General features: G+C 47.6%; 8 protein-coding genes across 8 annotated transcripts; 5 read left to right on the forward strand and 3 right to left on the reverse strand.

The window, feature by feature from the left end:
* Positions 1-62: 62 nt before the first annotated feature.
* E1B28_001489 (uncharacterized protein) lies at positions 63-2,545 on the forward strand (the record flags this gene model as incomplete). Its single annotated transcript, XM_043147425.1, has 11 exons — positions 63-210; positions 269-602; positions 661-718; positions 837-1,153; positions 1,210-1,346; positions 1,397-1,528; positions 1,580-1,740; positions 1,813-2,118; positions 2,172-2,367; positions 2,432-2,479; positions 2,531-2,545. Exons 4-11 carry the CDS (start codon positions 1,000-1,002, stop codon positions 2,543-2,545), a joined length of 1,149 nt encoding a protein of 382 aa, XP_043016134.1. The 5' UTR covers positions 63-210; positions 269-602; positions 661-718; positions 837-999.
* An 866-nt stretch (positions 2,546-3,411) lies between these two features.
* On the forward strand, positions 3,412-5,511 carry E1B28_001490 (uncharacterized protein). Its single transcript, XM_043147426.1, has 14 exons — positions 3,412-3,652; positions 3,707-3,727; positions 3,781-3,832; positions 3,888-3,903; positions 3,964-4,024; positions 4,079-4,126; positions 4,183-4,224; positions 4,290-4,370; positions 4,437-4,475; positions 4,529-4,633; positions 4,690-4,792; positions 4,845-4,921; positions 4,970-5,200; positions 5,285-5,511. The coding sequence occupies exons 1-14, from the start codon at positions 3,473-3,475 to the stop codon at positions 5,429-5,431; spliced, it is 1,203 nt and encodes a 400-aa protein (XP_043016135.1). The 5' UTR covers positions 3,412-3,472; the 3' UTR covers positions 5,432-5,511.
* An 840-nt stretch (positions 5,512-6,351) lies between these two features.
* Positions 6,352-7,270, forward strand: E1B28_001491 (uncharacterized protein; the record flags this gene model as incomplete). The annotated part of the gene is made up of 5 exons (XM_043147427.1): positions 6,352-6,366; positions 6,423-6,550; positions 6,602-6,690; positions 6,748-6,827; positions 6,881-7,270. 5 exons carry the CDS (start codon positions 6,352-6,354, stop codon positions 7,268-7,270), a joined length of 702 nt encoding a protein of 233 aa, XP_043016136.1.
* A 115-nt stretch (positions 7,271-7,385) lies between these two features.
* On the forward strand, positions 7,386-9,282 carry E1B28_001492 (uncharacterized protein; the record flags this gene model as incomplete). The annotated part of the gene is made up of 3 exons (XM_043147428.1): positions 7,386-7,409; positions 7,468-8,652; positions 8,716-9,282. 3 exons carry the CDS (start codon positions 7,386-7,388, stop codon positions 9,280-9,282), a joined length of 1,776 nt encoding a protein of 591 aa, XP_043016137.1.
* Positions 9,283-9,480: 198 nt separating this feature from the next.
* Positions 9,481-14,492, reverse strand: MYO1 (class II myosin). The gene is made up of 17 exons (XM_043147429.1): positions 14,362-14,492; positions 14,229-14,306; positions 13,992-14,160; positions 13,602-13,924; positions 13,383-13,545; positions 13,223-13,326; positions 12,776-13,168; positions 12,697-12,723; positions 12,136-12,639; positions 11,716-12,078; positions 11,355-11,661; positions 11,210-11,298; positions 11,031-11,159; positions 10,859-10,980; positions 10,593-10,803; positions 9,673-10,536; positions 9,481-9,623 (listed from the first exon to the last, which is right to left on the reverse strand). Exons 1-17 carry the CDS (start codon positions 14,362-14,364, stop codon positions 9,588-9,590), a joined length of 3,885 nt encoding a protein of 1,294 aa, XP_043016138.1. The 5' UTR covers positions 14,365-14,492; the 3' UTR covers positions 9,481-9,587.
* A 53-nt stretch (positions 14,493-14,545) lies between these two features.
* On the reverse strand, positions 14,546-16,522 carry E1B28_001494 (uncharacterized protein; the record flags this gene model as incomplete). Its single annotated transcript, XM_043147430.1, has 1 exon — positions 14,546-16,522. The coding sequence occupies one exon, from the start codon at positions 16,520-16,522 to the stop codon at positions 14,546-14,548; it is 1,977 nt and encodes a 658-aa protein (XP_043016139.1).
* Positions 16,523-16,531: 9 nt separating this feature from the next.
* Positions 16,532-18,533, forward strand: E1B28_001495 (uncharacterized protein; the record flags this gene model as incomplete). The annotated part of the gene is made up of 11 exons (XM_043147431.1): positions 16,532-16,698; positions 16,780-16,907; positions 16,960-17,063; positions 17,129-17,220; positions 17,276-17,484; positions 17,537-17,680; positions 17,741-17,873; positions 17,927-18,029; positions 18,087-18,173; positions 18,231-18,304; positions 18,368-18,533. 11 exons carry the CDS (start codon positions 16,532-16,534, stop codon positions 18,531-18,533), a joined length of 1,407 nt encoding a protein of 468 aa, XP_043016140.1.
* A 27-nt stretch (positions 18,534-18,560) lies between these two features.
* Positions 18,561-22,722, reverse strand: E1B28_001496 (uncharacterized protein). The gene is made up of 9 exons (XM_043147432.1): positions 21,824-22,722; positions 21,748-21,770; positions 21,459-21,694; positions 21,282-21,406; positions 19,706-21,229; positions 19,143-19,651; positions 18,903-19,084; positions 18,737-18,852; positions 18,561-18,667 (listed from the first exon to the last, which is right to left on the reverse strand). The coding sequence occupies exons 1-9, from the start codon at positions 22,715-22,717 to the stop codon at positions 18,614-18,616; spliced, it is 3,663 nt and encodes a 1,220-aa protein (XP_043016141.1). The 5' UTR covers positions 22,718-22,722; the 3' UTR covers positions 18,561-18,613.
* Positions 22,723-23,913: the final 1,191 nt, after the last annotated feature.

The following is a 23,913-nucleotide window of genomic DNA, read 5'->3' on the forward strand; positions in this document are numbered from 1 at the left end:
GTGGGTGACTCCGAGTCTCCGATGAGGTAGCCGGCCCTGGCGGACTTTGAATTACAATCTTCGTCCTCTCTGACTGTCATTGTTCAGAACGATCTTGAGACTAATAAGATCATAGTCCCAGCTCGCTCTGGACAATCAGGGTGTGGGCGATTGCAGCGAGCATATCGTTCCCATACAAGCACGCGAGGATCTTGATGATCGCTCTAGCTGGTGCGTAACTGCGCTATGAGTTGTCTTCCCAAACGTTTACCGGCTCTCCGAGACATAGCGTTCACAATCAGCTCCCGAAAGTGGCGTCGGACTCGAAGACAAATGAAGACAAATGTTTAGATTTATCTCATTCAGTTTTTCAGCTGTCTCTGTCTCTGTATCCACATGGTTTTGGGAAGATTCATCGCGGGGTAACACCTTACAATTTATATTTTGAACTCTCGCTTCACGAACATAGGAGGGTGTCCCCGGTAGTTCTAGTGTCCTCGAATGTCGAGTTCGAGCTTCTGTGCACTGCACATAATCAATTACACAGGAAGGTTCCTTACTGCTTGTCATCATCAAGAACAAATCTACATAAGCAGGACGTGGTTTTATTGAGACGAATTATGGTGAGAGTGTCCTACGGTGAGATTGTCATTGTCTACCGACGAGAATCCTCATCTCAAGCGCCGTTCTTGCCGCACGTCCCCACAGATCTGGTCTCTGGTGTTTCTTGTGCACAAAGGTATGTATGTACTTGACTTTAATTATTGACTAGGAACACCTCAGACCAACCTTGCCGTGCAGGAACCAACAGCGGCGCTCCATCCGAACAGCTCAGTTAATTTTACTGGGTTCATCAGAGATCGCGATAGTATCGTTCAGTCTTGTATAACAGGTGACCCGCCTCTCACGGTAGTCCCTCACACGTTCAAGATACATCGTCATCACCTGGACACTGTCAACAGCACGTCCCAGTCCTTATATACCAGCCCCAAACCGTCATCAGGCAGTTCATTTACTGGCATGCCGTGCGTTCCTGTAGAAACTCGCACAGGCACGGTCTACTTCAGCTATACGATATCGACACCGAATGAAGCGTCCTCAAAAACACTCGAACAAGGACTTCCTACCCTACTCTTCATCCATCCAGCATACTTCAGCTCACTTGTGTATCATGGTGGGCCTCCCATGACTTCCTTGTTGCCCTCGACTGACCATTCACCGTGAATCCAGCCCAGTTCGGGGATCGTCAATTGAGACGTTTTAACCTCGTCGCATTTGATCTTAGATGTATTGGGTTTACGACGGGCGCGAGAGTGATGACACCATACACGCCTGATGATGTTGCTGAAGATGTTGCTAAATTTATGGTCCGTCTCCGATTCGCCTTCGCCTTGAATGCTCTCAACTTTTGATACAGGACGCTATCAACCTCCCTCCATGTCATATCGTAGCGCTCGGCACGGGCACCTCGATCGCATTCGACCTCGCCCTCAATTACTCTCAAAAGTGCTTATCGCTTTGTCTCATGTCTCCGCTCGGTTTTCCAGAGGTAAAACCTCCCTATATTACTTTCTCGCTTTCACTGATCACTTTCAGCTAGTATAACCCCGCGATTCAGGAAGGAATTGGACAGATACACGAGCTATGGAGAGAGGCGATGGCAAATCCAGCAAATATCGACAAGTCGATGGTCTGGGACGCACTCAATGGAATCCGACAGTTTGGGTTCAGCTACATGAGTGGGTCAAAGTTAGTCAATGCGTACGTTCTGTGACCCACCTCTCAGGTGTACGCTCATCTGACCGCTAGCATCCACACTCTTCTGACCCACAGAATGTTTCAAGTATGGTTTGCTCGCTCTTTGGAGCTATGGGGTCCAAATCCAGAGGCTATAGAAGAATTCTTCGAAACAACCCTCGATTTCTTTTCACATGAAAACCACTTCGCTCGCACCGTCAATGAATTAAGGGGCATACGTGTTCCTGTCCAGCTCATACAAGGGACGAATAACCTGATCAATAACAGACCCGAAGAATACCTGGACAAGTTCGGTGCGCTGCTTCAGGAGGCAAATGTGGAATTTGAGACGGCACTCATTCCTCATGCTCCCCACTGTTTATGCGTGGATTATAGCGAAATGTAGGTGCAACTTCTTCATATGTAATTCTTGGGTATTAACAAGACCTACATAGCCTGAATCCTCTTATCCACGATTTCGCTCTGAAATTGAGTCGCGTTCCCGTCCCTCCATCACCCATCCAGGCTTCGTCACCGTGGGAGAACATGCTGCGAGCAGTGGGTTATGCGCCAGAAGATGATATAGACGATGAATTGATAATCCACCATTACCCATTGTACTCGGGTGTACATCGCTCGGGCATAACGCAGGTGTGCATCACAACGGCCTAGCTCGACATTACAAGCTGAATCTAATTACCCATTACACTCGCAGATTGGCCATGTTCACAACGGATATACCCCACGAACAGCCGTATGTCCTGTGAGCGTGCCTGATCCTAGGGAAGTAGGCACCTCCTGACTCTTAATATAGGTGTCAGGCATATGATACTTGGGTTTGATCTAATTAACCAAGAAATCGAAATCTCCAATCCTGGGAACCTGGAAGAGGACAAGTTCTATTTCACGATGTATTTTCCCCCGTCTGTATGCAAACCGATGCTTTGAGCTGTAAATTACACGCTGTCTTCATATTTCTATCGCAGCCCTTCTTGGACCCTGTCGCGACACCAGCTAACCCCTAAAACGCGAGGTGGCCCGCCCTCATCTACCAGCTAACTACCGGGTCTGATTCGTTCCTCTCTCGTTCTATCACAATCTGATAATCATGCAATCGCTATCACAACAGTACAGCTGGCAGCTACTCTTTGCTACGTAGGCCGTATGATTGGGACACGGAGGGATTGAACCCGGACACGACTCGCCTGTGTTGCATTGGATACGACCGCTGTTCCTCTATCAAAACCTTAACGAACGTTTGTTGACAAGACTTTTGTAGTGGATTGAAGTTCACCTTATCATCCGGGGGTAGTGCAGTGCACTCAGTTTCATCACATCAACTCATGCAGATCAACGCTTCTTCAAACTTGCCGGACTCAGAAGACTCCTTTTCGTGTGGACGATAGTCATGATATAGATATATCCGGATTCCTCACTGCCACTGAATAGCCAGTTGATGATATGGGTACTACGAGACATATGTTCGGTCTCAACACATGGTGTATACGTCTTCTTGAATCTTATCAAGTCAGTTTTGGGTTTGGAACGGCTGCCTATGGATCAATGAATCGGGCAGTCCTTGGCAACCGAATACACAGGTTGCCTCCATTAGAACACGATACATGTGTATTTGTGAGAACGCCGAACGAGCTCTACTAGATCGGTTCCACTTATAGGGATGTCGGATAGTGGGTTATTTACATAAATACCTCTAGACGTTCTTTCCTCGTCTCCCCACCAATTTCCCCAGTCGACGATGAGCTTTTTAGTCTTGCTCTTGTGTTTCGCCACCGTTCTGGCTGGGAGACTAGTCTCCCTAGAACCATTAGTATCACCTCGTCAAGATATCGCGTCAGAATGTTCGGCGTCTAGTGGTTCGCTTTCATGCCATAATACATCCTCTGTAACAAACTTGTGCTGCTTTGAATCGCCTGGGGTACGTACCTCAATCCTTGGACCGACAATCGCGTCGATATTTACACGTTCTTAGGGCCTTCTTTTGCAAACGCAGGTATGAAAAAACCCATGTTTTTCAGCGAGTCACGTCAATGAAGGCCGGGATAGTTTTGGGACACTGATCCTTCGACTGGACCCGATGATAGTTGGACGATTCACGGTAAGTGTCGTATCATTTCCATATTCGTGCTGTGTCCTCAATGTTCCGGTGACAGGGCTCTGGCCTGACAAGTTAGTTGGATTACCAACGCTTTTTCGATCTGGAACTGACTTTTGGACTTTGGGTTCCAGTTGCGACGGTACCTTCGAACAAAGCTGCGACCCTTCTCGGGCCTACACAAATATTGCCTCGGTACTTGGCACTTTTATTAATCTCTTCCTCTGACCGCTGACAGTCCCGTCACAGCTTCTCACTGGTCAAGGCGCTAGCGACACATTAGCCTTCATGCAACAGGTGATCAATACATAGCTCCGTTAGTTGAGCCCATCATTTAACAAGATGGATTCCAGTTTTGGATAGACATCAATGGTCTCAACGAGCAATTCTGGGAGGTGAGCACTTTTTCACACCAGACCGTAGACGGTGTGGTCTTTAATATGCACTATACTATTATTAGCACGAGTGGGCCAAACACGGGACGTGTATGAGCACGCTGATTCCTCATTGTCTTCCCAGTGGAAGTCCTTCAGGTGCCGAGGTGATATTGATTTGACACTCGAACGTTCGTGATCACTGAACTGACATGAGCACCTGTTTTTTTCAGGCCGTGGCATATTTCCAGACTGTCGTTAAGCTGTTCAAGGCAAGTTCGGACTTTGTGATGAACGACAATGATGGGTTAACCCGGATGTGCAGAGCCTTCCCACGTACAAGTGGCTGGCTGACCAAGGCATCACCCCATCGTCTACCGCGACGTTTAGTCTCTCTCAAATTACAAACGCATTGACAACTGCGTCCGGGGTATCAGTCTTTCGTTCCCGCTCTCTTTTGCCCTTCCACTCAGAGTATTTCTGCAGGGTTTCAAGCCAGCATTGCAATGTGAAGGTTCGAATTTGAACGCTATCAGCTGGTACTTCAATTTGAGAGGTTCTGTGATTGACGGGGAGTTTGTACCTATCTGTGAGCATCCACTGCTCAAGATGAAGCAAAGACTCTTTCTCAAATCTGACAGCATCGCCAATCTCGAGTACATGTCCATCAACTGGCCTCCATTACCCGTTAAAGACCGGCGGCTCTGGCAGTCCAACGGCAAGTTTACTCCTCAACATGCAGCTTCTTGCTCATCAGATAACATAGGACCCACCTGACCTGCCTCTTCAATCTCACGTACAAGCAATCATGAATAGCACCGGAACGGTTGTAGGAGGTTTGCTGAGCTTGGGAACGTGGTCCACTCAGACACTTGCGACCTATACGTTAGCTGGGACGCAATCTAGTTTCACTATGAAGTCGTCGAAAGGTCCTTGCGGTGTTGACGCGGGAACATTTAAATGCGGAACCGACGTCGCATCTACGCCCTTTTCCGCGGTACGTTCAATTGTAATTTGCAAATTTGTCTTCGCAAATATTGCTTTATGGCTTTCATTTCGTTTGTTGATACGATTTCTACAGGTAGCCTCTGGAGACCGCCTTCTTCTCGCATCAGGCGGGAATACCGTGTTCTCGAGCGATGGTGTTCCGAGCGGACAGACTGTATTCGCTGTATTTACGGGTAGTGGGCATAGTCAGACGTATACGCTGTCGATTGTCTCGGCGTAGGTGAATCCGAATTTATTTGGCGGAGGCTGTAAGGTCGGACAATACTACATCCCATGGATATCTCTAGAGATAAACGTGCAAACCATATTTGAACCGTTGCGAAACCTGGCCTTAATCGGCAAATCCCGACACGGATTCGTGAGAACTATCACGTGGGCGCGTTACCATCACCGCGCCATCGCGTTCTTGCATCCTCACATCCAGCCTTAAGCTATATACACAAATAGGAAAGACGGCGTGATAGCCGCCACACCGAGTTTCTCTCCGCCTCGATCAGCTCAAATAAGTGATCAACTTGGGTTTTGGTTCAGCTTCATGGATGTAGGGGTTGAGAGTCTTTGATTGTATAGCACATAAGGGGATCTAAGAGGGCTTTTTTTTTAGCAAAAACGGATACTGATGGTACGTAGTAAGTATGGACGGTAGTACGCACATTTCCAAGGCCTTCAAATCTTCTATTCGCTACTCTTATTCCCATCCTAACCATCCTTCACCTCGGTGTCGGATGACTCCCTCCTTCCTTGAGCGACAGGCGGCAAATGGAGAAGCCGTGCCGAATTTTGAATCTCGAACCATCGGAGATTCGGTAACATAGACTTGAGAAGTTCAACCAATTGAAGATTTCGACCAGAGGTTGTTTAATGCGACGGTCAAGAAATCATCAAAGGGGAGAGTGATCGGCTTCGTGATCTTCATTAGCGAACGCTATTGAAAATTTCTTCTAACATGGCTGCCATGGTGCTGGCCCGGGAAGAGGTAAAGAAATGGACGGAGGCGTGGGTGAAAAAAAATAAGTTTTGGGGCAGAAAAATGGTGAAAGGATACGAATATCTTTTGGAACCGGGAAGAGCGTTGCGGCGCGGATCGGGTTCACAGCCACTTTCGTGCTTTTCTGACCAACGTATCCCAACTCTCGAAGGATGTTTACTGGTTTGGTTGGCCCTCTGTGGTGCTGCTGCTGAACCCAGTAATGATTGAGAGGTTATTATAGATCGAACATTTGGGAACAGTCTCCCACATCGAAGTCGATTCACAAGGGTGCACGTTGATTATATCGAATTGTGCGCCCATCTTGGATGACTGTCACATCGGTGATTCAATTGCGACGAATGGTGTTTGGTGAGGTCTATTTTCATCTACTCGGCCTTATTCTCCCTGACGAGCTTTCAGTTTGACAGTCACGGATTTCAACCGTGAAGAAAACGGAGGATGGTTCAAAGTCTGGCTAGCTAATGAAACACTTGAGAGGAGTGATCTTGGTACGAGTCATCCATTTTTACAGTTGTATGCCTTGTATTTGATGTCATTCATCACAGGAGAGAGAAAGGTTGGAGAACAGGTCAACTTGGAACGCGCGATGGGATCACATACACGGTTCGGGGGACACTTCGTCCAGGTGCGTAGTCAAAGCTTCATTATCAGCTATATCGAGTTGGAAGTGCCGTTTAGGGCCACGTAGATGGTACAGCGATAATACTTTCCAAAACACCAGACGGAGATTCAGTTCGATTCCTATTCCAGTTCCTGGAAGGCAAGACTAATCTACTCCCGTACATCATCGAGAAAGGTTACGTAGCGATTGATGGTACTTCGCTCACAATTACAGAGGTGAACGATGGAGAAAGAACGTTTGGCGTCATGTTGATTCAGCATACACAAGAAATGATAACATTGCCGACGAAGGCTGTAGGAGCCAAGGTGAATATTGAAGTCGACATGGTTGGGAAATATGTAGAAAAGGGTGTTCTAGCTGCAATGGGAGGGTCTGGAGGGTCTGCGATAAGGGCGATGGTCGAGAAGGTCGTTGAGGATGTTTTGGCCAGGAAGGGAGTTGCGTAGCAGATGTACTGTAATATAGGCTGACTCTAATAGAGTTGAGAATGTCAATGGAACGCCGACACATTCCGTAAATCACGCTGGTTTAGTTCAACGCGTCTCTCGACTTACCTTCAACATGGATGTTCCGCACAAACGAAAGGTCAATTCTCTTATACAGTCATACTTAATTTCGTGCATATTCACGATAGTTATGAAAGGTCACTTCCAAGTTGTCCTACAATCAGCCCTCCACCTCCAGGCCCGTATCTCCTGTCAAGGCTCTGTCCTCTTCCCCCTCTCTCTCGACGTTGAGACCGAAAGCAAAGGTCAACACTATCGCTACTCCTCGTAGTACGAAGGCAAAATCAGTGGTTTCCGTCAGTCCAGCAAGCAACATTTCATCTCCTCTCCTCCGACCTTCTTCTCCATCCAAAACACAACGTCCAATCACTTCACCACAAGCTGGCCAACCCAGAATAAGAGCCATTCGCACAAACTTCACCCCCCAAGTATCGAGGTCTACACCTGGAACTCCAATAATCACCTCTGTAGACCCGATAGACGATACCGTGACGGCGCCGCGGTATGGAATGAACGCTGGCATCAATAGGTCGCCACAGTTATCGGACAGAGACGGTCTATTTTACTCAGAGCTATCGTCTAACGAGAGCTCTTTGTTGACCGATAACCAATCCGACCCACCACCTCTCAAAAAAATTAAATCCAAAGTCTCGAGGGTAGCTCGGCCAGCCTCAGCCGCATCAGACTCATTATCACCTCCTCTCGGTCCTTCATACCCGTCGTCTAAACCCGGAACTCCACGTGCCAGAGCCTCTTCCATTTCCTCCGGTGTTTCGTTAAACTCTCCTCGTACCAAACCTCCTCCCATAACCTCTTCGCCCGCTGCCAAGACCAACTACAATTTCTATCCGATAACTACAGCAACACCAGCTGCCAATCCACATCGCTTCGCGTCTACGCGTGCCTCTCCACCTCCTCTGTCACATCAGTACCAGCCGTTTTCGTCGCCAACAACGCGTGATGATGTGAATGTCAATTATGACAACCACAATCACCTGAAACATCGACAATCAATATCGACGATTGTTGATCCGACCTGTGTTCCTCTTCCACCGCATTCACCACCGGCATCTGCCTTATCGTTTTCTTCGAGGTCGTCAGCTTCAGCATCACGTTCATCCGTTTCGGCTGCATCACAGAGCAGCGCTCCTTCCCATCATACGCAACACGGATCGAGAGACCTCAAGTCAGGTGTTGAAGCTTTGGTTCAGATAAATGGTTTTGAAGATGATGAGAATGCCCTCGGTTTAACACACGATCATGTAGATGAGCAAGAGAGCGAAGAGAGGAAAGTGAAGGACGTAGCCAAGTCAAATCGAAAGGTGCGTCCTTGATGCGCAAATATATAATTTCCATCTTCTGCTCAACTTTCATCCCGTAAACAGATTGAAGACCTCGAAATAACCAACCGTTCACTCCTTTCCATTAACTCTGTTCTAGAATCTACACGAAATCGACAAGCCAAAGAGATCCGTGAACTACGACGAAAACTTCGCGAATCACGGCTAATCCTACCTCCACGAACTTACCGGATTATTGCGTCCAACACTAAAGACGAGCCTGACGCTGAAGACGAATCTGACGACGAGGATGAACAACCTATCAATGGATCGGATGACAGTGCGTTCATGAGAGTGAGGATGTTGATAAACGACATGGTTGAATCGGGAAAACGTGCGTTGGCTAGTAAGCCGGAGGATTTTATGGTCGAAGGGAAAGGTGGTACGAAGGTGTTGACGGCAGAAGAGGTACGGTTCTGGCGAGATTCGAGCGGAGGTACCGAGGAGCCTACATTACATGAAGGTCGGACTTCTCCCTCTAGGAGTGCCATTCCAAATCTCCACGACGGCGACGAGTTAGATTCCGAAGATGAGGTTGCTGCGATGACTTTACCTCATTCCGATTCCAGTTCGTCTGGTACACCCCTGGTAGTTGGTACACCCCCTTCATAACACGGATTTCATTTGGTTCTTTGCTTTTATGTCTGCATTCATCGGATTATCTATACCCATCCAAACACACTCTATTATCACAAGCACGTTTCGCCGCTCGCATAGATCGACATTGTACATTACCCGACTTCGCTATCGAAATCCACTTTATGCACTTACTAGCATTCCTTAATGACATCTAAGATTATTATAATATCTGCAGGCATGGCGGGTTGGATAAACTTCTATTCCGTACATGATCTAAGAAATGTTTTTCTGTCGACACTACTGAATTAACAGACAGAAATAAAAAATACAGCAAACAATCAATCATCAGCTATCTTTTGCGCACGTTTGGCCAACTAATTGCGTTGTCGGTCAGAATTATGGAGGCAAAGCAATCAAACTTACCGCTGCAGCCAAATCCAACTGTCCAACAGCAGCCGGTGCTGCCTTTGCACCTCCGCCTGCTGGTGCTTTAGGTGCGGCGGGTGGTCTTGAAGCACTAGGGACAGGTGGCTTCCCTCCCGCAACGGGAGGTTTGGGTCCAGTAAAGGGTTTCGCTGCAACAGGTGGTGCAGGCTTATTCCCAACCACAGGTGGCTTCGGTTTGGTCGCAACGGGAGGTGCTGGTTTGTTGCCTCCGATGACACTCGAAGGCCTAGAATTATCCGAGTCATCTGGTGTAGATGAGGATGGAGTTTTCTTCCATGGCGTTGCGGAGCCGTTCGAAGGCCCCATACCTGGGAACACTGATACTGGTTTGGCCGACGGATTAGCGGTAACAGATGGTTGCATGGGCAGTTTGATGGACGCTGCTGGTGTCGAAGAAGGTTTAGGCGCAGGTGCTCTTCGTGGGGGTGGAGGTGGAGCAGCAGGAGCAGCTTTGGGAGGAACAAGTTCAAGGTAATTACTAGGTGCCCAACCTTCAGCGTCGTCTTTCTTGACGAGCCACCAATCACCGTCTTTCTCAACAACTTCGACCACGTCGTCTTTCTGAAGGGACATCTCGCCTTCCTCACCAGCGAATGGGAACTTCGCCTTCCACGTCTCCGCCTGGGGTTCAGGTGTCGCAACTTTTGGAGGAGGTGGGGGAGGAGGTGGAGGCGGTGCTCGAGAACCTGAACCTGTCGATGGTTTGGAAACAGTACTAGTAGACGGTTTGGGAATCGCGACAGGTTGGGATGTGGTTACAGGAGCAGTAGCAGGTTTGACGGCTGATTGGCCGGGTAAAGGTCGTACGGTGGGTTTAGGTTTGGCTGCCGCTCGAGGTTTCTGTAAACCCAAGAACGATCAATAGAAATTAAAGGTAAGCATCATGTTTAACCTACGTCGGGGCCTCCTGCACGTAAAAGCTTGCCCTGGGTGATGGGACGGACAACACCTGGTTTTCTCTTCGCAGGGGGACGCGACAGGCTACTTGGGGGTTCACCAGATGGTACGTGAACAGTGTGGCTCTTATACAAGTCATCCTTCTGGACTGTCTCGTCCTTGATGAACTTGACTTGTGCACGCTTTTCTTTCTTTTTAGCGTAGTCAATACTGCCGCGAGAAACAACGAGTGAGTGAGGCAAAATTGAACGGTAATGGTACATACGTGGGCCCAATGTTGAGAGTTATACTTCCTTGTGATAATTTCATGAGAGTTGAAGCGAGTTCAGTCTTGAAATAACAGCTGAAGACAGGGTCACCCTCTTCGGAAATACTCCCATTCAAAACCTGACAAGAGATCAAGCATTGTCTATCAGGTAAACAAAAATCGTTCCCACCATCCAGTCGTCACGTAAACTCGACATCGATATACTTTTGATGGTCACTACCTGAACCTTGCGTTCCAACGATGTGACTGCTCGGCCGTCTTTGAGATTGGTCACGGCAATATAAACTGCTTTCTTCGTCTGAAGGACTTGTGAGAGGTATGCATGGATGCATGTTGGCAAGCACATACCACTACGATCCAGCGGGGACTTGGTTTACTGGAACGCCCGAACTTGGACACCAGCAGTTGAATCTTTCCACTGAAGACGACTTCCTCTCCTAAAAGGGATTCAACTGTCCACACGGTCGGAGTCCTCCTCAGGAGTAACACTCACCTCCGATACCACAGACAGATCCTAATTCCTCCCCGAATGAACTCTTCCCATTGACGTCCAGGTAGTCTCCCATAAATCGTCTATAACTGAGTAGACTAAATCTTCTGCGCTCTTTACGACCAGCGAGGACCTGGTGACCATAATCCCGGACCTGGGCGTAGATAATAGCCTCCTTGTTGTTCTTCCAGAACCGTTGGATTCGCCGGGCACATTCGTGCTTATAACGCATGTAATTCCGGAATGCTCGTTGAATGCGACCAGCCATGTTGTGCCAATACCTATCACGCATCGTTTCTAGAGCGAAAAGCTAGTCCGCGAATGTCAATGCGGCGATTGAAATTATGTCAAGCATGGAGTTTACCGTCTCTGGATTCTTAATGAAAGCTTTAGTAACACCCATCTGCCATTCCTCCTTCGCGATACCAGTATCCTTGAGGATTTGTTCGCATCCTGACTTGGCACCGCTGTTCCATGTATACTCACCGGCGTATGAAGTTTTTGGTGACAGAAGATAGAACCGTTCTACCATCTTTTCGAACGTGTTTCGATAAGCGAAACCGGCTCTACGGACACGGATATTCTCTTGCAGACCGAGATACTTGATTTGATGTAGGATCGCCTTCTCATCGTATTCCGAGGCGCTGCGGTTCTGGTTCGGTTTGATCGTTCGAATGTATGAGGGTTGAGCTTTCATGAGATTTTCAACAAGTGCACCTGCCGAGACCTAAAAGAGATCAAACACGTCATCCAAGAATGACCCAGTGATGAAGATTCGCCTTGCCTTGATTCTGTCGCCTGCTGTCGGTGGTCTTTTCTTACTATTGGGGTCCGGTCGGTCAGGGAATAAGCCTTGCAGGAACTGGTTGCCACTAGTACCGACTAGATCTAAAAGATCTTTGATCAAGGTATCTTTGTTCTTGTCCGTCATTCCAGCCACATTATACATGACATCTCCAGCGTAATGGCGAACCAGGAACTGAGCACCTCGCACCTCAAAATGAGGATTTGAAGACAGTGCAGCAGACCTTTGAATGAAACTGTTATCGGCTGCGGTAGGGTCGGCATGAGCGGTGGCACAAGCGTCATTCAGGGCAGCGAATATGCCCGGAGGACGGCGTTCTTCAATGAGATCGCATACGATCTTGTTGTTGAAATATTTGATAGGCGTCCAGGTGATCTGCTCTCGAACATATTCTTCCTGCTCAGTCTTCAGAGTAAGCTCGATGAATATTTGTTGGAGCTTCTCATTGACGTAGTTGATGCAGAGTTGTTCAAACGAATTGTCCTGGAGAGTGTGAAAACTTAGCCAGAAGAGAATGTTGGAGATCAATTCATCCCGTACCTCAAAGATTTCAAATCCAAAAATATCCTGTATAGAATATTGAGCATGATTTCGTAGAAGCACTGGATTGACTACCAACCAAAATCCCGATAATTTGGGCATGAGCAGTCCGCGGTTTCATGGAAACGTTGATTCTAGAAACGATCCATTCAAATAAGTTGTTATAAACCGCCTTCGCCAATGCATCGCGACCAGAAGAAGCCTGAGCAGGGTTAAGAGGAACATCGTAAACGGAGCCCCTTCGACCTCCGCGTTGTGTTTCCATTACCCGAGTAGTGAGCACTTTCTGAACTAATGCAGAATCGACTTCCAAAAGATATGCGACAAAATCGGGGACACCAGCATCGGCAATTTGTGAATTTCCCTCGTCATTTTCAGCGAACTGGACGTTTCCTAACCAGAGGACGACGGCGAGCATCTTGAAAATTTCACTTTGCTCATGCTCGCTGAGCCCTATGACCTGCATTGCTTTCTAAAGGGTTGCATGAATCTTGTTGAACTTCAGGGAAGGTAACCTAACACTCACGATAGTTTCACCGTAATCATGAACATCATCTATATCTTGGACCTCCAGGCAGTTACTGAGACTAGTGTAGGCGTACGCTTCAGGACCCTGCAGACCGAACATCTCTTCAAGCGATCATGAGTTTATAAACCGGTGTTAGTGGATGTTAGACACGGCATACCCCGTTGTTCGTCGCTAGCACCTTTGGTAAATTGATAGAACACATGGAAATTTCGTTCGTTCTCCACTTGTCCAACAACACGTCCCTTCTCAAGAAGATAATTCGTAATCTGCGCACCGACTGGTTCACCGTGAGAGTTGAACATAATCTCCAGGTATTTACCCTATTTCGCAAAGATCGGTTATATCTTTCGAGGACAGAGGAGGGCGTGGCACATACATGTCGACTGGAGTTATTGTTCCGTAGTGTTTTAGCACAACCAAAGCTTTCCAAGAGAGGATTGGTGGCTAGCACCATGTCTTTAATCTCCTGTATGCTACTATCCTGTCCGCCGGACACAGCTGCGATATATTGCATGATTCGCTTGGCAGCTTCAGTCTTTCCAGCACCAGACTCTCCAGAAATAATGACACATTGGTTTTCGTGATATGCGTTCATGTTATAATAGGCAGCTTCAGCGATACCGAAGACGTGAGGAGGAACCTCGAGCCTATTTTTGCCACGATATTTCTGGAGAACCTCGTCGGTGTAAATTCCAAGATCTTTTGATAATATAACGAAGAAGTATAAGTTGCGGTGAAAGTTGCAAGGAGAGTATTGGCTGCGCACCGCGAAAGGGATTGACTGAGATCAGGACTGCTCCGATGTAGGTATAGATTTCGCCAGTAGTCCATCGCTTCTTCAAGTTGTCGTTAATACTTTCGTTACTTATCGTCGTCAAGAGCGTCATATCCGACACGCCGACAGTCTTCTTCTTGAACCCCTCCTTCCAATCAGCCTAGATAGAGATTGCACCCCAGTCAGGGTTTCTCGCTCATCGAAGAGTGATAGAAAGGACACACGCACTTTTGCTACTCCACCTTTGGTTGTACTCCCGCCTTTCTTTGCTGGTGCTACTTTCTTCCCTGCCTTCTTTGAGGGTGCCTGTTGATCATATCAATTGGACTGTGCCTCAATCACGATAGCTGGGACAACGAACCATGATTTAATGGTGAATATCAGTTATGAGAGACTACGTTGAGAGGAAGAAAATAGGGTATCGTAGTATATGAGTATATATGTACAAGCTTGAAGCGTGTAGGATGAGGAGTGTCGATGAAGACCTCTGGCACGGCTCTTGCCGAACTTGCGCTTCGGTCATTTGGTTCGCGGGCTTGCCGTTTTTATTTATGCCTAGAGTTACCCAGGTACTTCAAAACCTCTAATGCTACACCAACAGCTTCCAGATCTGTTTTCTTATCCTGAACAACATTACTAAGAGCATCGACCAGACCTGCTTCCTTGGCCTCCTTACACATCTGCTCTCGATTTTCCTTCTCGCTGATGCCGAGCATAAATTGTCGAGCACATACAACACCTCGATGTACAAGGCCAGGGTGTGACTCAGCTTCTTCCCCAGGTATGACAGATGGATCGATGAGCTGAGTCAGAACGGGTAGTACCCGATGACGGTCGAGTTGCAAGGATAATAACTCGTTGCAGGCAGACGGAGAGGATAGCAAAGTCGCCAGAGCCCCTGACGAGGCGAGTCGAGTTCCGATATCCTCAGCGTCTGACAGGGCCACAAAGATCTGCAACTTCGTCTTGGACGTTGCGTACTTTTCGAAAATCTGATCGGATCCGACGACGAGATTGCAGATAAGTTCTACCGCTGCTCTTTGAATCATCGGGTGATCATCCAATGATAACATTTCCACCTTGTTCAAAAGACCTTCTGAGCCCGCGATGCGACTGGCAGTGTCAGGGCTGGCACTAGCGAGGTTCGTGAGAGCCATGAGGCCCTCAAATCTCTGCAACTGTGTGGCAGAGGAGTGCTGAATCATGACTGAAAGAGGTCGAATTGCGTCGTAGATGGCGCCAACATTTGGTCCAAAGACCTGGACAGGTGAGGCAGTGATTGCCAACTTAGCCAAGGCGTGGATGGGTTGGAGATGAACTATATCCAAGGGAGTATTATTACCCTTTGTTGCGTGGGGCGATGTGGCCTTTTTGATGAGACCCATAAGAATCTTTGCACCACCGTGCTGGAGAACCTTTCCTCGGTTTTCCTTGTCGGTAACAATGTCTAAGAGGGCTGTTCCGATCGACACTCTTACGCCGACAGTATCTGTCTGGCTCGCCGCCAAAGCGATAACCTCCATGGCACCAGCACCGACCACTCGTTTGACTCTCCCCTTAACCTTGTCATCTTTCTCAAGGACATCAGCGGTTTCTGTACCACTATTCTTCGCCATTTTTCTGAGTTTCTCCATCTGCTTCTGCTCCTCAGTGAGTTGGGGTCGATATGAGCAAATATTAGTGATGATGACCAGGATTCCGTATAATATTGTGGAGGACGAATCCGGAGCTCCACCGGATTTGCGCTTTGGAACGAGGGAGAAGAGTCGTTTAAGGAGAATAGTGTCTCTTGATATATCCTCCTTGACTGTAGGATCGATTGACATGTATGCCAGACCTTCTACCGCATCAGCCAATGAAGAAGTGTCCGAGTCATTGCCAATGACCAACTCTTTCATGACTTGAGCTAGTCCGTCAACATTGGTGGACTTCGAATCGTTGTTGGGAGACAAAGGGTCGGTGGATGCATCTGCTACGCTCCCTTTGGCTAATTTGATGGCAGCAATGGCAGCAGCGGCGCGTAGTGCGGAATCTTTACTGTTGCGAGCATGTTCGAGCCAAGTGATAGCTTCTGGAGAAAATGCAAGCCGACTGGGTTTGTAACCGCTGGCCTGGCCAAGAAGGTGAGCGACCTGGACCGACAATTGAATAGATGGTTTCAATTCCACGCTGTCTATAATTAATTCGAGCACCGTTTCCTGCTGAAATATGGATGCGGCAGCCTGCCAATCGACCTGGAAAAGTGCCGTTAAAAAAGAGGCCCCAACTATCACATCGTTCTCGTTCGTCTCTTCCAGACGTTGTAATATGAACGGTGAGAAGACCTTGACCAGGGCCCTGGTCGCTGGATCGATCCCGTCGGACTGCTGAGATGAATTAGATTGTCTGACACCTTGACAAAACGCGGAGAGAACTAGATAGGCTTTGGAACGATCATCACTAGGATTAGAGGGCGTAAAAGCTGCGATAATATGGGCAAGTTCGTCTGGGAGCTTTAAAGGCTGCTGGTGTCCTGGAGTCATGATGCACAAATGTCGATCAAGAAGAAAAAAATATGCGTGGCTTTCGACCGCTCTCTGACCATGAATGCCAGCACTTCCACTTTAGAAACACCTCCGTCAACGATACAATCCGGAGACTACGTTCTAGTCAGACAACCCAATGGAGATGTTAGAGGTATCAAAGTTGAAAGGGACTCGTGCGTTTATTCCAACGGTGCAAATTACTTTGCAGGGGACGCCTCTGAAAACTTTGCTGATATCTGTCTTTCTGCTTTTAGGACCGTTCAAGTGGGCAGAATAGGATCGTTCTACGCGAACGAGCTCATAAATCAGACATATGGACTCACACATGAGATAGCGGAGAAGAAGTTGAAAGTCATTCCTCCACGTACCTTAGAGGAAGTTGGTGAGTGAAATCGCTCCTGGTTTCGCGTTCATGATTGTGTATTTTCTCTCAGAGGATACAGACGCCACGAATGAACTCATCAATGACGGAGAATTGGTACAACCTCTAACAATCACAGAAATAACAACACTAAAACAGGCTGGAGTACATGCTTCGGTGAGCTTGACAATCACGGAGGAGCTTACGGCGTTTATGGAAAAGCGGGGGTGAACATCATTCAGGATATCATCAAGAAGCAAATAGAACAGCATGCCAATTACTCCCTCAAGACTGAATATAGTAAAGAAAAATACAAGAAACGAAAGGAAGCCAAGTACGTTTTTCTGGGCCATCCTACGCAAATCAAAACAATCTCAAGGATACTGCAGATATTCCAAATCATTCACCACAATTGAGCCAACATTATTCAATGTCTGTGACTATTGGTTCAATAAAGACCAAAATCGTATTCGAGATATACGACCAGATACACTATCGCACCTGTTACTCCTAGCCAACATCCAACCCGGCCGAAGATATCTTGCAGTCGATGATGCATCTGGATTAGTTGTTTCTGGTATCTTGGACAGGTTAAGAGGTACGAACAGGCGGCTCCGTACTTTGCAACCCAACTCACAGAAGTCGCGCAGGCGAAGGATGTCTCCTCACTATCTGTGATACAGACTCACCTCCCGCGTATCCTGTCTTAGCGAATATGAACTTTAAGCCGAATGAGGTGTCTTCGGTTTTGGTGTCATTAAATTGGGCAACAGCACAGGAGGAATATACCCCAAGTAACACTTCTTTTTGACACAGGGTGTAATTGACCTAACCTTCTGGTTCTCGTTTTCAAGTTATGGCCCCGTCCGACCTCACTCCTGAAGAAATTCGATCAGACCGGCAGAAATCACGATTAAAAAAGCGTAAACTTATATCCGACGCGTTGGCTAAAACCAGGGAGGAGCTCTTCGCTGGTGAATTCGATGGGTATTTACCTTCCGATCATATCTCCGACGGGAACTCATATTCTGTGTTATCAGTCTTATCATAGCAAGTCAATACGACCCGTCGTCTATACTAGAACGATTAGCCCCGTATGTAGCCGGTTCAGCCTCAATAGTCGTACACAGCCCTCATCTACAGGTAATGTTCTTTAGCTCTGCTCTCATCGTATGTTTTCCCAAAATGTCCATTTTTTAGGTAGTTGCTGATTTGCAAACAGAGCTGAGATCTGCTCCCGGATTTCTTGCTCCTACCGTCACCGAAGTTTGGACGCGGCAATATCAAGTCTGTCTCCCTCTCCCTAGTCAGGATTTTTACATTGACCCTTTTCGACTGCCGCAGATCTTACCAGGTCGGACTCATCCGACAATGAATACTTCTGGATCTGGTGGATACTTATTACACGTTATCAAAGTGTACGTATTACTCTGCCTACTTACTGCGTTTCCGTTTTTTCTCATCGTTTCGCATCTTAAAAGGCATGATGACCAGACTGCAACCTCCGTTGCCTCTCATCGACAACGGAGCAAAAAGCCAAAGACTCAGGAAAGGGCTTCAGAAGGCCCTTCAGCATCGACGACACCTAACCCCGTCGGTTCTGGCTCTAAAAATACTGCTGGGACCCCGATTCCAACACTGGATTAGGCGTGTTTACTTTAAAAGAATCGTAAAGGGGATATCTTCATGTGCTGTTACATGAAAGTGTCATTCGAAGGCGTTATATATTATGATGTCGTACTTGAATTCGAGTCGGACTCGGGGAATATTGCCGCAAAAACCTTCGTGGCGTGCGATCAGTTTTCAACATGAAACGTTGATGAAAAAAAAAAAAAAAAGAAAAAACTCACCTCATCAACAATAGTGTAAACGATATGCTGGTTCAGCCTCCGGTTTTGGAGGACGGCAAAGATTCTTCGAGCTCCTCGTCTTGCATTAGACCGTCCGATCATATTGGCAGCCAATTCTAAAAAAAGCAAAATTAGAAAGGAAGCGGGGTGGGTGTTCCTTACTTACCCGGTACCAGTGAAGATAATTTACGGTTCGCATCATCCCGTGTCTTCAGCTTCTCTTCAGCCGTGCGGGGTACATCAGGAGGTTTAAGCTTTCCACCTGGCCAAAGAGCGTCTCGGAATAATTTAATGAACATAATTAGACGAGCTTCCTCCAGCATAGATTTGACCGTCTCGCGAATTTTCCTATAGGGCGAGCTCGTCGGAAGGTCTCAACCCATAGAAGTTGAATGTTTCTACACACCTCTCAATAGTTCCACCCAACACTTCTTGAAGAATGATAACGATCGCCTGTCTCCTGAGCCAATTATTCTTTTTATTGAGCTCGAATATCGCGAGAAGCAAATCACAGATCGGTGCAGTGAACGACGACGTGCTCGACTCCCCGCCCAACGGTTTCAGATCCCCAGGAAGTTGCATCAAAGCTGCTTCCGATGCCGCTCTTCCTGAAGACTGAAGAGCTTGTGAAACGAGATCTTCGTCATTAACACCCGATCCAACGATACCAGCAAGTTCAGCGGCCTGTCGAGTTAACCTTTGTATCATAACGTCCAACATTGACGGGCCAAAGAACATGTCGTCAATGCTCTCCGTGACAGAACGATACATGTTCCGGACGAGGTCAGATCCGGAGAACACGGGGGCGCTTTTAAGTGCAGTCGAAGGATCGTCTCCAACAACGAAAGGTGACTCCCTTGAGAGAAATCCCCGGAGTTCGCTGCTTTCGCAAACAATCGGGATGGCAATAATGTTCTACAAAACACCGAGTTGTCAAATATAATAGTTTCGATATATGCCTAAGCCTACCTGCAGGTATTTCTCCAACGCTGCTCGCCTGGTATCAACAAAGCTACCAGAGAGGGCAGTAACCAGTCTCTTCCCAGGAAATTCGAGATTCCTCACCAGACCATACTTATCGCGAAGCTTCGTGTGCATGTTGAAAAATTCGTTATACCTCCGAGCAACTACCCATCCAGATGCAAAACTGCCGTCGGAGGCGAGTTGCTGCACTTCCACCAAATATCGGACAACAGACTTCCCGTCTTCCTCTGCTGTAGTTGAACTGACAATAGATACTTTCGTCCGATCTGAAAGGAGCTGGTTTGCAGATTCCTGTTGCTCATACTGAAGTTTTTGGAATCTGAGATGTCTAAGTTCTCGATTCATCGACGACTTCGACCTATTGAGAAGTCTGAGCTCTTGTGTGTCCCCAGTCAACTCCGCCTTCTTAATCAGATTATTCAACATAGTTTCCTGAGCTTCCAAATTCACGATTTTATCGGCCAAGCGTGTGATCTCATAAGCAAGTTGGAGATCACCAGGTCCAGCAAGATGAAAGGAACTTTCTCCCTCGTCGCCTTCCCGATTGTCATCTTCAGCCTCGTCATCATCTTCCCCGCCTCCGTTGGACGTGGAAACTTCTCGCCTATCATTGGATGGACGAGGAGCCAAAAACATGGAGAGGCGATCATCATCAGAAGAGGATTTGGATGGTGGACTATCGTCCAATGCAATAATATCCGTCAAGGCCGCCTGGATCGCCTCCATTCGTCGCTCCTCTGCTCGCTGAGCACGATCATCTGGATCATCAAAGAGTGGTGCCCTGTCGGGTGAAGAAGAAGACTCGTCCATAACGGGTGACATAAGTACTTCAATATTCGTCGGAGGATTTCTGTGTACGACAGACTTGGAGGACTGCCCGGAGCCTGAGCTACCAGTTCGGCGTATCGGACCAGTTGCAGATTCCGACCGAGGGAGGTTGTGCATTTTTGGCGAAGTTACAAGGTTTGGTGGAGTATGAACCGCAGCCACCATGGGTGAAGGTTCTTTTCTGCCTCTGAAATCGCCATCTTCGATGACGCGGAACCAAAGTTCAGAGCTCCCAAACTCTTCAAAATCCTGTTCCATACTCCTTTCGACCTGCCGTTGCGCAAGTAACACACTTTTCCGTACACGTCTTTGATCAACGTGAGATGGCTCCGTAGCAGAACGTGCGAATTGACGGATGGAGTCGACGTATTTCATGGGTATACATGAGAGAACAGGATGTGGCGTCATAGAGAAGTATAGATCATGAATCATGGAAACATCTTCTTTGATGGTCGTGGCGGTCTGAATAGTCTCCTCTTCGTCGTCATCAGAACCTGAATCTATAGACTCGAGCGGGTCTTTGAACGTTTCTACTGTCAGCCAGAACTGCACAAGGAGGGACCGATTGCGGCGGTCCATGAACTCCATGAAGTAGGAGAGAGAGGTGGGATTTCGGAGGACGTCGCGCAAAGCGATTCCCGACTTCTGAGGGCCAGAGCTGTCGTCAGTCGATGCTTGTCTCTACATATATCATGAGGTCAAATGCTACCCGAGAGAAGTTGTTCTGGATTACCTGTTCTCCACCCAATTCTACAATTCTATCTTCGACCATGCGCTTCGCTTTGTAGAGTCTATCAAGAAAGGCAACAACGTCCTCGGTGCGTTCGCCGTTGATCCAATCCTCCTTTTCGTGATTCGCTGCCAGGAGTCAGAGAAAGTGAAATGACGACATAAAACAAGTTGGACGCACCAAGCAGCAGCCTGGTCCTCCGAATTTCACCGGAGACGTCATTCTTCAACCGCCGAGCATCCAGAAGAGACGAGCATCGGTTAATACTTCGAAGGAACGACTCAAATTGTCGGATATCTGTGCGGATTGTGATGGTTTCGGTAGCACTGGTACCAGCGGTAGGTAATGTTGTTGATAACCTATTGGCTAGGGGGGATTGAGCTTCTAGAACGTTTCGAACTTTCGTGATTAGTTTCCTGATGACAACGTCCATTAGACCAAACTGCGTAGCATCATTGGAAACGCATACTGTTGATGAATGGCTGCCCCCGCCTACATTTTGAGTGTCAATAAACATTCGCCTTCGGAAAGGTATTAGCACTCACAACTTGATCAATAGCTTTATTCCATGTATCTGGGTCGGAGACCATCTCCATCACCGGATAAAGCACCGCACAAGCAACAATCTCTCTAACCACAATCTTCAACGCCTTGCTCTTCCTTTCCTTCTCAGGCAAAATAAACGGTAATGCTTTATCAATGAGCTGTCGAAGATGTAGCTCTTCAGTTTGTCGTGTAAAGCTTGTGGAGAGATTTTCAATAGCAGGATGAAGCTTGGCAGTGTCTCTCCCGGAAGCATATTTACTAGCGAGAAGAAGGTCTAGCTCTTCGGATTGCGTTAACCTGCGTTCGAGGCCGGCGCCTCGAAGGGCCACTTCAGACTGGCGGAACAGTTCAATGTGTTCGGTTATCTTGGGGAGAATCCGTTTGACAACAAGAGCCGACAAGTCGATGCCAGCTGCTCGATTCAGAAGTGTCGAGAGTGAATCGTGCAATACGGATGATACGGCCACCGGAAACGAGGGCGAGGACGATATCTCTCTGTACCACGTCAGAACGAAGTCTCTGACCATCATTATAAGGATATCGTTGATGGCTGAGGACACCATTGGTGAGTCTGGCACTAGAGGAGGTAGCGACTGAGGGGTATTCTGTGACCATTGCGAGCGTGTAAGGACAGCCTGCCATGCTGCAGGTGATGAGAAAGCGAGTGGTCTGGCTGCATTGGCGAGTTTGTTGTGGGAGATAGGTTTATGAGCGTCCAGGATATGGCCAAGGAAGATATGGAGAGCTAGAAAAGAAAGTCCAAGGAAGAAAACGATGAAAGGAGAAATTAAGAGCAACGTCAAAGGAGAATTCACTATACGATAAATAACGGGCAAGACCGCCGACAGCACGCCGACGAGGACGACAGTCTGCGTGCTCCACGGCAAGTTCATTGACGTCGAAGCATGAGGGGACACTAGCGGCAATCACATTGGCTGCCGGTAGCCTCTCTTTCCACCCATGAAGGGCGCAGGTGGTGAGATTCCGCAAAAGCCTTCTCAGAAATCGAAAACAGTCGCCAATCGAACGCTGTTGCAGTCTTACAAAGGTTACTTTCTTGTTCTCATTTCCAGTCACTTCCAGCTAACAACCGAACAGCTCTACCAGCATCCACGCGACTACGATTTTCACTGGCAATGTGTGTTGTAGCCATAACAGGGATAGCAGCGTCGAACTGGTTGGAGAAGCAGCTGCCACCAGCAAGAGAATGAATCTCGAGGGAGGTGTTTATGTCTCGTGGAGGAAATGTGTGAGATGCGAAGCCCTGGTCAGTAAATGCTCCATGTTGTGTTCGGGGATTAAAAATGCGTTCAGTGTTGTTGGAACGACTCATTCCAGTAGCTCTTCAAAACATGGGCAGCAATATTTGACTAGAAATAAAACTCCACTTGGAACCCATCCTAGAGACCGAGAAAAAACCTGAAGCTCATCGGTTGAGTCCATGGCAACGCTACAGAAATCTCAATGAAAGCGCTCTTCCTTTATATCCGAATTGGACCGGTCAAAAGGAGCTACTATACCTCCTTGCGTGCTCTGCCTTCAACATCCATTTCCTATCATTCGTTTGATTCAAATTCGATGCAATGATCCATCATTTTCTCCATTCAAAAAAAAAATTGAATCATGCCTTTACGGCCTCCTAGTTTGACACTCAATTTCAATGCGACGCCTTTTCCCCTGATACCGGCTATCTTCAAAAAGCAAGTTGCAGACGAACAAGTAGTCTTAACTTCACGTAACGCATTCGTCTCCTTTTTCCAAATGGCTGGGGAACCATACCGATACTTGCGCCGGGGTGAGCATTGGATGATAAATATTCAACAAGTGATAAGGAATCGTGAGTAGCGGAGATCAATGTCAATGATCGTCAGCGTTTTCCAGCTGTTCGTAAGTCCCCTTGGTATGTGATTCTGCGTCTTCTGCCACCGCTCTCTTCTGTTGACGGCGTTTTCTCCAGAATAGGAAACCACAGACGATGAGCACCAAGGCGAGAACCCCTAATGAAACCGTTAAAATTTCATCCTGTGAAGAGGAGACGATTGGCCTTGCCGAAAACGACTGAAAGGATGATAATCAATTTTGTGTTATC

Source organism: Marasmius oreades, chromosome 1 (genome assembly GCF_018924745.1).
Source record: "Marasmius oreades isolate 03SP1 chromosome 1, whole genome shotgun sequence".
Lineage (NCBI taxonomy): Eukaryota > Fungi > Basidiomycota > Agaricomycetes > Agaricales > Marasmiaceae > Marasmius > Marasmius oreades.